The sequence below is a fragment of the Emys orbicularis genome, chromosome 7, assembly GCF_028017835.1.
Source record: "Emys orbicularis isolate rEmyOrb1 chromosome 7, rEmyOrb1.hap1, whole genome shotgun sequence".
Lineage (NCBI taxonomy): Eukaryota > Metazoa > Chordata > Testudines > Emydidae > Emys > Emys orbicularis.
In genome coordinates this window covers 116339942-116353617 of record NC_088689.1, presented here as the reverse complement: position 1 = coordinate 116353617, position 13676 = coordinate 116339942, and the positions used below count along the sequence as shown (strand labels likewise).

The 13676-nt window shown below is 40.9% G+C and overlaps 1 protein-coding gene across 1 annotated transcript in view; it reads left to right on the top strand.

Annotated features, from left to right (window-relative positions):
- ITPR1 (inositol 1,4,5-trisphosphate receptor type 1) overlaps positions 1–13676 on the top strand; it is a 249083-nt gene that overhangs the window by 155020 nt on the left and 80387 nt on the right. Inside the window, exons 40-41 of the mRNA XM_065407748.1 lie at positions 7872–7907; positions 9609–9656. Coding sequence (XP_065263820.1) covers positions 7872–7907; positions 9609–9656 — 84 coding nt within the window. The remainder of the gene's footprint in view (positions 1–7871; positions 7908–9608; positions 9657–13676) is intronic.

Sequence of the window (13676 nt, the reverse complement as noted above, 5' to 3'; positions counted from 1 at the left end):
GTTACTCCTCACCTTACACTAATATGAGGAGACTCAGGCACTGTATCTTTCCAGGCTTCAGAGGAGAGCTTAAAATAGTTGGAGGCAGAGTTTAATGTCAAACCTTGGATGTGATTTGTTTTTTCTTACTAATTAAGATTTCTCTCTAACCTAGACTGCTCCACTGGAAATGGGCTCTGTTTTTGAGAAGTTAATTTATAACACATTAACATTTCAATCGGGTACTAGACCCTTTAGCTTCTGTGGGGGTGCAGCTTCCCCAAATGGTATGTATAATTTATCTTGGAGAAACTTCAGACAGAACTTGAGTTTGTTTAATTGCAAATTAAAGTCATAAAATGAAACTCCCTCTTTCTTTCCTCTGAGTCTCTGGCCATAATGTTCCATCTCATTCCTCAATAAATCAGTTAGAGAGTGCAGACCCAATTTAGAACTTAGGCTTCTGGCTGCAAATAAGAGCTTTATTGCTCCCTTATGGAACAATTCCATGGATGGAGCAGGTGTGTTTATAAACACACAGGAAATGAACAGTGTCTGTTTATGAAGAGAGATGCTGGCAGTGGTTAGGATTTTTTGAGAATTCTCAAAGGAAGCTGTGATATTTCCCATCATAGCTTCTGCTGGCAACTGTAAAAGTTGGGGTCAAAGAAAACAGAACTCCTTATTTTTAGTTTCTCCAGCTGCTAAGCTCTGAACAGTCTAGTTTTTCTAAATGGCTGAAATGGTTTTCCACTCACTCCTGCCCCTCAGAGTAGACCTTCTGTTGGCGAGGTAATATTGTTATTGTATTATGACATAATTCAGAGCTAATTTCACAGTCTTTCTGGCATTCTAAGTAGCTATTGTAAGATACTTTTGGAAAAGGATAGGTTCAAAATCTTGCCTTTAATTGTTTTGTTTGTTTGTTTGTTTGTTTTTAAAGGGGAACCCTAAATGCCACAGTCACACCATTATTTATTACTTACACTTTCAGTAATGAGGAAACTCTAAACCAAAGACGGTGGAGTCTCTCTTAAAATCCTTTCTGTCCTGTGGAAAGGGAGTGTCTGTTACTCAGTGAACAGTGCTGGAATTCACCCTGTTGAGTAGGAAATCCCCTGCATAACAGGAAGAATTATAAAGGGCCATAATTGTGTGGTCATAACCGTTCCGGCTATGCCCGACAGTTATGACACGGACACATTGTATGTTGCTATGGTCAACTTTTACATTGTGTCTCCCTATGCTCTTCTGTATGTTGAGGGTGCCCAGAGTTTTGAATGGGTGTCCATTTGGAGGGAGTTCTTATAGACCCAAAATGTAAATGAAGACTAGCAGACGTGTCTTGAAAGATTGAGGGAAAGACTTATTTCTAAAGAGAGCTATAGTCCATGTCATTTCTTGTTTTGTTTCCCTTTTAACAAAAAAAAAAAAAAAAGTACGTGTACTGCTACTACTAGTAGTAGTAATACGAGTTAGTTCACAGATCTGTTCAGAGTTTCTGTTATTGCTCTTTGGTGCCTTCTTGAAGTAGTTGTTGATCTTTGCAATCCTTTACACAGCACCAGATTATTGTCATGAGTTGAAGGTTATGACTTTCTAGGTGGAGAATATACTGACAAATATGAACTTTTTAACATGGGCCCTATGCAAATGTTTCTAATAGTAAAGAAAATGGAAAACCCTGACATGAGACATGGACAAGAGTTCTCCCTAGAAGCTGCTGTGGGCATGACTCTTACCATTTACAGTACTTGCACTGTCTTGCATTGGTGTAACTCCATTGGTTTAAGTGGAGTTGCTCCCAATTTGCACCAGCATGAGAAGAGAATTTGGTCTTCTGTCTACAGTTATTCATGAGGCATCAAGGAAATCTTACCTCTTGTGACAGTACTAAACCCACTGCAGTAGTTCAGTGAAAAAAGTATGAAATACTTTGGGTTTTTTAAGCTAAATTCCTCCCCCCCTCTCATTGTAGTCCAGGTACCATACATGATCAGAGCTGCTACGCTGAAAATGTAGGTCTGGGTGAATGCTTGAATTTTGGGTTCACTGTGATTAAGGAGCATTAATGTATTGGCAAAGTGCTTTCAGAAGCTGTTTAATTTCAAACCCCTATTGCAGTCTGTCACTGGATTTTAACAGGTGCTAGAGACAAAGCAACCTGCCTTGCTAGGTGAAGATAAGAGCTGCAATGAAAGTAGTGAGATACTGGGTAAGGGATTTATAAATCCCAGAACAAATTAATATGTATGGAAGGAGAAGAGCATTAAAGAGGGAGAGAACTGTTAAACTTCACCTTAAGGGGGCGATCTGATGATGCTGAATGTAACGGAGAGATGTCCTACTTTTCTTTTCTTTTTTTTTTTTTCTTTCCTCCCATATTGCGGTGAACTGCTCCATTGGGCACCTGCCAACATTCAAGCAGCAGTTACATAAGAGCAGCTTTTTTTCCTGGAATTCGTGCTCGTTGCTGATGTGTGACCTTCAGCAGTAATTGCCAATAAATGTGGTGGAACTGTTTACTGTTAGTTCAGTCTGCACTGTGTCTGCCAGTGTCCGAGGCTACAGAAGCAGTTGCAGCAGCTATACAGTTGCTATTTCTTTTTACAGTAACGTTGCTCCAGAATGATTAGATCTAGTATCTTATTATTCAGGTAGGCTGTGTATTTGAAAGAGGTTCAGCAGAGTTCTGTGAATTTCTCTATCATTGATTAGTAAAGCTAATGTTTATATGTCCAAGAGTATTTGCATTATATGTCCAAGAGTATTGTTTATATGTCCAAGAGTATTCAACACGCATCCCCAGCCACTCTTTCCTTGCATATAGTTAGCAAAGCAGAAAGGGATCAGATCTAACAAACCGCTAAGCACCCTCAACTTGCCTTGACGTTAACGGGTATTGAAGGCATTAAGCGGGTGAATTAAAGTAACTTCTAGTAAAATGTTGACTTCAGTTCAATAAAAAGAAGGATTTGTTCTCTTTGTGGTTGATAAGCAAGCTCCAGAGAAATATACCAGCAAACCCATTCAATGTGGGTGGGGGCTTTTTTTGGTTTTCGAGGTTTCAAGTAGGTGAAAAGGGAACTGAAATCCTTGATGAAAAGGGATTGGCTGCAATAATCTTTGCAGTGATGTGTATCAATGATAAGCTGTAAAACTACGTTGCCACAGCTGGATGAAGTTCAGAATGTTGTGTTTTCCAGATCTAAGATGGGAGATCAATTAACATGATAAATGCTAGTTAGATGCACTTTTAAAGATGAAATTATATCCCTCATAGAGAGATCTCATGCCACAATCATTGCTGTTGTGTATTTTGTACTTAAACAGCATTTGAATTATATCTCAAGTAGAAGAAATTAAGTCTCTGGTTTCTGGTCTGTTTTTTAAGCGGGTTCATTGGAGACTCCTCAGAGACGTGCACATGGAACTGACTTTAGGGAGATGGAAGCAGGATTGTGGAAATCTTTGGGTATTGTGTCAGGAGTGAAAAAGGTTGTAATCCTCTGGCTAAATAGTGTTGTGAAGAAGCTGGAATAAGCCAGTATAGGCATGGGGAAGCTGAACACCAAGAAGTGTATCAGCCAGGTTACACCATCTTCTGAATGTACTGTATGATCAAAAACAACGAGGAGTCCTTGTGGCACCTTCGTGGGCTAAAACCCACTTCAAAGCTTATGCCCAAATACATTTGTTAGTCTCTAAGGTGCCACAAGGACTCCTCATTGTTTTTGCTGATACAGACTAACATGGCTACCACTCTGAAACCTGGATGATCAAAGGTGACCTGAGGAGGACAAAATGGATTTGGCCTTATTTTTGCTTCTCAGTAACCAAGACAGAACATTTTTGAAACTTGTAATTTTGACTTTTTCATCAGAATGTCAAAATTCAGTGAGGGTGGAGAGAGGGGAAAGGATCAAATTTTTATTAAATATGTCTCATTTCTTTTCATAGCAAAAGCCTGAAATAATGTTGTCTCTTTTTCACACATACTCTCTCATTTAAAAAAAAAAAAAAAAGATGTTTTTCACCTGTTATTTTTCTACCTTAGAAATGTCAAGAATATCAGGTCTTCTCTCCCCTATTTTGCTGAGGGGATTCATTTCAGGACCCAGTGAAATGAATTGGAAGCTCTCTCAGTACTTTGTTTGAAAGAGTTACAAATCTTTAACAGAGATCTTTTGTTCTAGCTGTTTGCTAGGCATTTGAGCTAAATAACATAGCAAAAAAGTAAAGAATTCCAGAGTTTTCAAGTCTGAAAAAAAATATTTTCTTCTGTTGTGCAATTTTTATCTTCATTTTTATCTGCAATATCAATCACTTGCTAGTTTCCCCTGGTGACTGTAGTCTTCAGGAAAAACAGAATAGGCAAATTCTCAACTTCTCATGTAAAAAATCAATCTGATAAAAACCTTAAACTTTCAGGCCTTCTGCATAAAACATAAAGGCAAAAGAGGATCAAAAAGTCAAACTTTTCCCTTTTAGGTCAGCTGTGAAGTGATGTAATAAGTATACGCTTACTCAGTTAATTGATTGTACCAACCGCTGAAATGGGTACATTCACTCTTGAGTCAGATGAGTTGCTTTTGGGGAGATACCTATTCCATAACAAATGAGAAGTCGCTGTTAGAAACATTCAGGTCAACAATAGGTCAAAATAATAATAATTCTGGTATGGCTAATAACAAAGGTTTATTTGCCAAACTTGTAGGCAGGGGCAGCTTCAAAGTAGCCTCTTCTTGTACAGTAAGTTGAATGGCACTTTCCTTATTGTTAGTAGAAAGGAAATTTTCTACGCTCCTCTCCGACCTTGCCATCCATTCCATTTTAGTTTAACATTTTGAAGCTGAATGCTTTATCTCTGGTGTTTATATGGCACCCAGTACTGCAATATCTTAGTATCTTATAATCTGGAATGCACTTATCCTCAATGTTTTCTCCATTTTATAGATGAGAGCATAGGCGCTGACTTCCCCTCTGCCCGGTGGGTGCTCTCCCCCGCCCCTGGCCCCACCTCTTCCTGCCCCTGCACCGCCCTCGCCCCACCCCCATTCCACTCCTTCCCCAAAGTCCCCGCCCCACCCCCACCTTTTCCCACCCCAGCTCCGTCCCTGCCCCACCTCTTCTCCGCCTCCTCCCCTGAGCGCGCCACATCCCCGCTCCTCCCTCTCCCTCCCGGAAACTCCTAAGCACTGCCAAACAGCTGTTAGGCGGCGGGGAGGTGGGAAGTGCTGGGAGGGGAAGGAGCCGGGACGTGGCATGCTCGGGGGGGGGAGGGGGGAGGAAGCGAGGAGGAGGGAGCTTGGCTGCCGGTGGGTGCAGAGCACCCGCTAATTTTTTCCCCAGGGGTGCTCTAGCCCTGGATCACCCATGAAGTTGGCGCCTATGGATGAGAGAACCTGAGGCAAAGCGAGATTGTCATAATCCAAGGTCATACAGGAAATCTATGGCAGAGCAGGGGATTACAGCTGGCTCCCAGGTTAACACTTTAACCATTGGACCATCCTTCTCTAAAGCCTATGCTAATATTTTGTTTACCCTGCTAAACACTGCTAAGGATAGCATGACACCCCTAACTCAACATTTCTTTGCTACTTTTAGTCAGTTCTGATGAAAACAATCCAGTCAATCTCACTATTCAGTTTTTTAGTCTTACTGACTGATTGCTAAAGCCCTGTTAAAGTTGCAGTGTTACAGGTGAGCTGATCCTCAGGACTGCATGAAGCTCCCATCGTTTGAAGTTGCTGAACTCTTTCTGGGAGCAAGGTTTCCCCAACCAGTTCACTTTATAAGATTGGGCCCTAAAGCCCTATATCCCTTTTCCTGTTTAATTTGGAAGACATGGGACTTTTCTGTCTCAAATACTTACTCTTCCTAATTCCTGTAAATCACTTTGTTAATTTGATCCCATAGAGCTTCTTTTGGATTCTTTATAGCTCTGGCAAATTTCAGTCCTAAAACATGCACATATCTGCTTGGTTAGTGTGTGGTAAGAGCACAAGACCAGGGTGTTCTAGTTCAGACTCTGACACCCTCCGTACCCTGGATTGGGACCTTCACCTTTCTGGTTCAGTTTCTCAGTCTTTGAAAAGAAGACCACGCTTAATTCCCTCAACAGAGGTGTGTGCAGTTGAGCTTGTGTTATCGGTAAGGAGATTGATTAGTACTTTATTAATAAGAGGGCTTTTTCACTTTGCTCTGAAGCAAGTTACGTACTGGCTGCTGGTGTGGTCTGGATAAAGGGTTCAGACTGACTAATGGTCTGGAATGGCAATTCCAATATTATTTGTTGAGCAACTAGAGTGTGCTTGGTAATGCTTACTAGGTAGATGAAGAAAAAGTTCCTGCATAAATTAGGTTCTTCCTGTTTAACTTTTGTTCTCCTAGCCTAAACTCCCATTTGACCAAGACTTCAGTGGCCTATATGCTTGTTAAATTTCCAGAATACATAGTAATGACAATGCAAGGAAATAATGTACCCGAGAGGCATGTGAATCAGCCAGGAGGAACGTTGATTAGAAGAAATAAGGAGAATGGCTTTTCCTGATCATGGAATCCCTCTCCACTGAATGCCAAGGTGGAAAATGTCAGTTCCTCTGCCTCTTTCCTGAGCAGTGGAACCTCTCCACCTTAGACTTCCTCAGCTTGGTTGCCTTCCTCTATTTTCCTGCCTGTTTTGCCCTACTCTATTGCTGATGTTGAGCTGATATTCTGAAAACTGATTCACCACAGTCACTCTACTACAAGGTCGCAGACTGAAAGCGTGTTTGTGTGGTCTTGCGGTTAAGGCTCTGGACTGGCCCTTGGAAGATCTGGGTTCAAATCCTGGTCCTAGGTATCCAGTCTGACCTTAGGCAAGTCACTTAATCTGCTTGTGCCTGTTTTTCATCTTTAAAATTAGAGTGATGCCTCTTTTCTTCTACCCATTGTCTCATTTGTCGATTTAGGTTGTAAACTCTTTGGGGCAGGGATTGACTATTACGAGTGTGTACAGCACCTAGCATAGCAGGTTGCTGACCTTGTTCGGCATCTCTAAATACTCCTATTTCATAAATAGTCATAATTAGTTCTTAGTGTGTCTGCTTCAGAGAAAATAAATTAATTACCCATGTTAAAAAGGCTTTATAGGTCTCGTATGTCTGTGTCGAATGTCTGTAAATTTTACTAGGTGACTCGGGTAGACTCATCTTAATTTGTGTTAACATGTTGCATCACATTTTAAATGGAAAATCTATTCATCCCCCTTTAGCTTCCTACTTGGTTGCTGATGTCTAATACTGTAATTTCAGAAAAAGAATATTTATCTTATAAATGACAATCCACTGAAAATGCCCTTTCAGAATCCATATCCTAAAACAGATGTCTGCTGCCAGTTGTATTCAGACAGTGATTTACCCCCATTGGGGATTAAGCCACTATACTAAAACGTGTAGTATAATTCACCATATATGTCAGTGTATGTTTTGGGGGCAGATTTTGGAAAGGCCGTGTTTGTGCATCTCCAAGTTGCATGTGTGGTAATGCAGGCATGAAACCACATGCACCTGTAAATCAGGGTGTGTTCTTCTGCATTGGTAGTTCATGTGAGCAAGTTGGGGACATGCAACTTTAGCAGGTGCACTTTGGAAAACTTGGTCCCTTATCAGCAATATACATGTAAACAGTAAACTTCTTTCAGTATGTGTAGAAACCAAAATTATGCCATAATTCAGCAAGATGATGCAGCTAAGGTCAAATGAGTGGCAGAAAATCCATGGAAAGTTTTTTGTGTTTTTGTTTTGGTTGGTTTTTAAATTCCCCTCTCCCTAAGTGTTGACCATTAGATTTCTGTTTAGATGAAACATTCCTGAACTATGACTAATTATCTGCATTTTACTTTCAACTAGCTGCCGCAACCTCCAGAAACGGAAAGCTCTGTAGAGGTGTGTCGCCCACCTATATTTGTAAAACACACAAATATTGGTGTTTTAAGTAATCATGCTTAAATGTCTTTCTCGTTGGTCAAATCTGTGTTATTGTGTTTTATTGAATGATGTAGGCAGAGGGATGTATGCAGCCTTGCTGAAATGGTTCAATCCAGTATAAAAATATTCTTGCCAATGGGAAAAAAAAAATAGGTCTCTTACCAATTCAAAACTTGTTCTCATATAGTACCATTAAGACCCCCAAAGGAGCAAAGATTGAAACTTTCAAAGCGGTGCAGGTAATTCAGCCAACCATCTTTAATGGAGGCACTACATTGAAAGTCTCAGCTCAGATCCCGTGTGTTAAAGAACTAGGCTTCATTCCTCTCACTTCTAGGGGAAATCACAGATCCGGAATCATTTTATCCTTGCATGTTAAAAACAAGAGGTTTGGAGGTGAGTGGTGGGGAGGGGTGAGAAAATAGTGGAACTTTACCCAAGTTCAACAAATCCAGAATAGTTGAATATTCCTGTTTTTAAAAAGATTCAGTGAAATAGTAAAGTTGACCTTTCAGTTGTCATCATTAAACTACAGGGTTAACACCCATTAGGATGAATCAGTTCATATTCAACAATTTATCCACCGAAAACGTTTAGGACTAGCACTTTTATTTATGAATTTATGAAAGCTTGAATTCTTTTGAAACTAATGAAGCAACTAATGATGCGGTTGGCACAGAGTCTACCACTGCCTACCAGATCAGTTTTACTCTTGATTAAAGCTATATGGAAGCTTAAGTCTAGCTTCTTTTCAATTGCCTAGGCTATGTAAAGAATTTTATGTGGCTAAGCAGTATTATGGATTTGTTGTAAGTGATGAAGAGAAAAATGCAGTTTTCAGTACTTTGGAACTTTATTATAAGTAGCGTTTGTGGAGTAGTGTTTGAATGTCTGTCTTAAGTGCTCAGTCGTTACAGAATGAATTCAATGAGACATGTGGGAAATAGCCTCTTAGTGTTAAATCAGTCCCTGAAAAATGATTGTCATGAATGATCCAAATGCTTTCGAAGCCATCAACAGTATGAGACATTGTTCTGTTCTAAAAATCTGCCTTGTTCAAAGAGAAGAGCCATTTGGCTTTCACCATTATACCTGCCATAGTATTTATTCTGCACAGCAGACGAAAAATACATCGAAAGCCCCAAACAGAACTGAGGCATTGACATTGGCATTATATGCCAAATGTCTTCCACATTCGCAAGAGACTGGACTTCCTAATTGGCCAGAGTGAGGTGTGTCAAAATAATGACATTTCCTCCAGAAATGGTGTGTGTTTGTGTGTGTATAAGTGTGTATGCATGGATGTAATGCATATATGAGTTGCCAAGAACCTGGCCTTTTTTTTTCTTTTTTTCTTTCTGTTTTGTATTATGAGTTACTGTGAAACTAGATGGAAACTTTGTGTGTTACTTTTACTTTTAAAATATGTACAAACATCTAGCAAATGTGCATGCCCCGTGTAGTTTGATGGAGAGCATCAAAGGTGTAGATAAGCCCTGAAACTCTTTAATAAGTTTGTCAGTCGACCTACCTTCCCTCCCCCATTGCTCTCAGTTGTATGACTTTCTTGAATTTTTCTACTGTTTAGTTATTGATGCTGAAGATATTAGTGTCTCTTTAGTATTATACTTTACAACAGAATTTCTGCATGCTCAGCAGGAGCTTGATCAAAGTCTACTACAGAGGCAGCTGGAAGATCATAAAAGGGTATGTATAGTAGTCTGGTATATTTACTGCTAATTACCGTTACACTTCCTTCCACCTCTCCTTTTTTCTTAAACAGTATATGCAGGCAGAAAAGTTCGGGTGAGAAATTTGTGGCTGTTTTTAAAAGGGAACTTATTGTCCATGTCTTTGAAAATCTCAAACTGGTATTTCTACCAGTTTCAACTATAAAGTAGTTGAAGGCATGTAAGACATGTCTTCAATTAAAATTAAATGGAAAATGTGTGTGTATGCTTCCTCGGTTGCTTTGGAAATCTCCACTGCAAGGGCTGGTGTGTTTTTTCTTTCACACTACTGTAATTTGGGAGGAACTCCTTTGAAACTGATGATGTCACACCATTGTAAAGCCAATGTGAAAGGATAATCAGGCCCACAGAGTTGACTTGCCTGGCCAAAAAGTGCCTCTTAGTTATAAAAGCTAAGCAATCTTCAAAATCAGCACTGCAAGTAGTTCATTGTGGTGCTTCCCACTTTTGCCTGCTCCTCTAGTTAAGCTGCTGTTATTGTGGTACTTGCTTCTTAACTGTATTACTGCCTTAATCTTGCATTTTAATTGAAGGGTGTATGTAAATGCACAATGTCTGACTGCCTAAAGGTTTTCATCCAATAGCAAACACTTTCTAATATACACACAATACCCAATTCATCTGTACTATGCCATTGACTACAATAATATTTGCATACCACTTATCTACTGCTTACCAATAGCCTAACTGGATGCTAAAATACAGAGGAGACTAAATGTCATTGAACTTTTCTAGGTAGTATGTTTCATATTTCTTAATACAGCCAAACATCTGATATTTGTTTGCATATTATAAGCATTGAAGTGCTGTATAATATTAACATTATAGTTAGAGAAGTGTTCTCAAGCCCATTGTTACACCTGCATTAATGACAGTATTTGGGAAAATATTTTCTCTCCTCTTTTATTCAGATTACATTCTCATGTGCTTGTCAGTGCTTTTTAATAATTACATCAAGCAAATGATGAGGTTTTCCTTCCCAGTGTTCTTGAACTGCAGCTCCAAGTGGTATTGAAAATGAAAACACATCTCCAAGCTTGTGCAACTCTGGATGAGCATTTTACCAGAAATTGGAATCACTTGACATATGATCTCATCTGCTTTCGCTTGCTGTCCTACTCTTTTATGAGTGTCACTATTTTAGATGTAGTCCAACAATAGCAAGAAGATGGTGATACCACAACAGGCATACTCAGAAATTCCACTTGAGCTTTTCTCTTGCCTGAAATATTTTGACCACTAAACTTTAGTCATCAGATTTTTTTTTTCCCTATCGAGTAGAAATAAAGGCAAACTACCTATAATCCAAAGAACAACCGTTAACCTTTAGAAGATGGCAGGGTGGGGAGAAGTTTATTGAACAATGATATTCATAGTGAATATGTTTAAAGATCTTTCGTAGGTAGTAAAAAGTACCATTTTAAATGCCAGTTGCTGTGGCAACTGCTAGTTAATTTAACAGAAGAGAAAATGGTAATGTGAAAACCCCATTGTAACTTAATTTTGGCATAAAGGGTGTATAAATGTCAAGTTTCCCTTCTAATGAGTACACATGTAGAAGACAGCATAGTTTGTTTTTTCGCCTGATTTGACCTTGTCCTGTCATGCACCCTTCATCGCCTGCAAAACTGAGAGCAGCGGGAGTGGTGTAAATCACTGCAGCATGTACTAGTACAGTATCTTGTCATTGTCCGTCAAAACAGCTCACACACAGTGTGGGGGGTTTTGTAGGGGGGGGAGGGGTTAGAACTAGTCCCCGCCTCTCTTATATTTTCACAGACCATCCCAATCAATGATCAAAAACACAGGCACCTTGGAAGTAATGATCTTTTCCTAGTATCATTTTGCTAAGTACTTTGTGGGAGGAGTACCCCGTGAGCCTTTTGTAATAATTTTGGGAGCACGTTGCTGGCAAGGCCTTCTTTTAAGGTTTATTTTGAATCTTACCCCTCATATGAAGCTGATTGCAGAAGAATAAAATACGGATCCTACCTAGCATCTTTCATGTTAATAGTTAGGGCCCTACCAAATTCACAGCTGTGAAAAATGCATCAGGGACCGTGAAATCTGGTCTCCCTTGTGAAATTTGGTTGTTGTGGGGGAGTGGGGGGTCACGGTATTGCCACCCTTACTTCTGCGCTGCCTTCAGAGCTGGGAAGCTGGAGAGTGGCAGCTTCTGGCCAGGTGCCCAGCGGTGAAACCAGCACCACTGCTAGCAGGAGTGCAGAAGTGATGGTGGCATGGTATGGGAGGGGTCATCACTTTTGTGGGGGCAGGTCCAGCCTTACATGTGGGCAACGTTGGTGACTGCCCAGGGTGCTGTGCTCAGGGGGGTTCTGTGGTCCCCCCCCCCCCCCCACACACACACAGCCAGCCCAAGGCCCTTTAACCTCCGAGCACTGGGCCTGGAGCTGGGGAGCAGCAGGGCTGGAAGCATCCCAGCTGGGGGTTCCTACCATGTGCCGGGCTCCAGCTGCTAGTCCCAGCCGGGCTGGGGAGAGACAGGACTACCTCTTCCCCTGCACAGGCTGCTCCTGGGCTGGGTCAGACCCACCTCCGGGAACCTCCCCCAGTTGCAGGAAGCTCCGCAGCTGTTGGCTGTGCAGCCAGCTCTGAAGACAGCACCACTGCCAGCAGCAGCGCAGAAGTGAGGGTGGCATGGTATGGTATTGCCACCCTGCCTTCTGCACTGCTGCTAGCAGCGGCCACTCTCTGGTCGCCCAGCTCTGAAGGCAGTGCTACCACCAGCAGCAACGCAGGAGAAAGGGTGACAATACCACAACTACTCCCTATCATAGCCTAGTGACCCCCCCTCCCCCAATCTGCCTTTTGGGTTGGGACCCCCACGGTTACACCACCATTAAATTTAAGATATAAATTTCTGAATCCATGAAATGTAAGATGTTTTAAATCCTATGACGGTAAAATTTACCAAAATGGACCATGAATTTGGTAGGGCCCTACTAATAGTATGTGGGAATAATTTTGAAGTCTGATGCTAGATGCACAATGACTAAGGCAAAGGGTATAGCCATTATGCATTCAACATAGGAATTCTCTTAGGAAAGGAGGCACTGTTCTCCAGCACACCGGGGATAGCCTATAACTTTCCAAAAGATGTTACAGGATTTTTAACTTTCAGGTAAGCTGCCCCCATCGCTTGTTGAAGAGAGCCCAATTTAAAGTGTTTCTCATCCGAAGTACAAATCACTCCTCTTTTTACACTCTGTATTTTAATGGGTCTATTTCATTCTTTTTCATCTGTGTTTTAAAAATCACTTCGGAAGTTTTTAAACAAAAGCTTAACTTGTACAGCAGATGATGTCAAGCTACGTTGTTAGGGACATTTTGGATGGCTCTGGCAAACTACATTACTTGGCTTGTAAACTATAATACAATGTGCAGGGTGAATTTTGCCAGTAGAGCTCAAGGTCATTAAGATACTTTGTTTTGTTCCAGCTTGGATTTTTTTCCTCTCTTCCTAAAATCATTTTTTACTTAAGTCTCCTCAAAACCCCATGTATTTTTAATTGAAATATAGTCCCTGACCCATAATTTTACAGTTACTTGTCTCTGTCTTTACCTATAAAGGTCTTAAAAGACTCTCAAAATACCTGGTGTACTTGTTCATTGCTGGGCATGCTACCAACTCTTTTGTGTTACCAAAATAACCATGCAGCTTGCAGACATAGTGCTCAATTGTGGTCCCGGCTGTGTTCTTAATGACATCAGTAGGAGCAGTCTTGGGCCTATTAATGGTGGTTCAGATTCTGAGAGGTATCGCAGGCTCTCAACTTCCACTGATGAGCTGCATGTGTTCAGGGCTTCTTACCCAGAGTAGAATGTTGCTTGTGGCCTTCTAACTTTGAATATAGTTGAGCGGCTACAGATTATTGGAGGATTGGTGTCCTGGAACATGTAAGATCTCATGTGCTAGGATGCTGGCTGATCAAAATGACCCATCTGTATTTGCTGC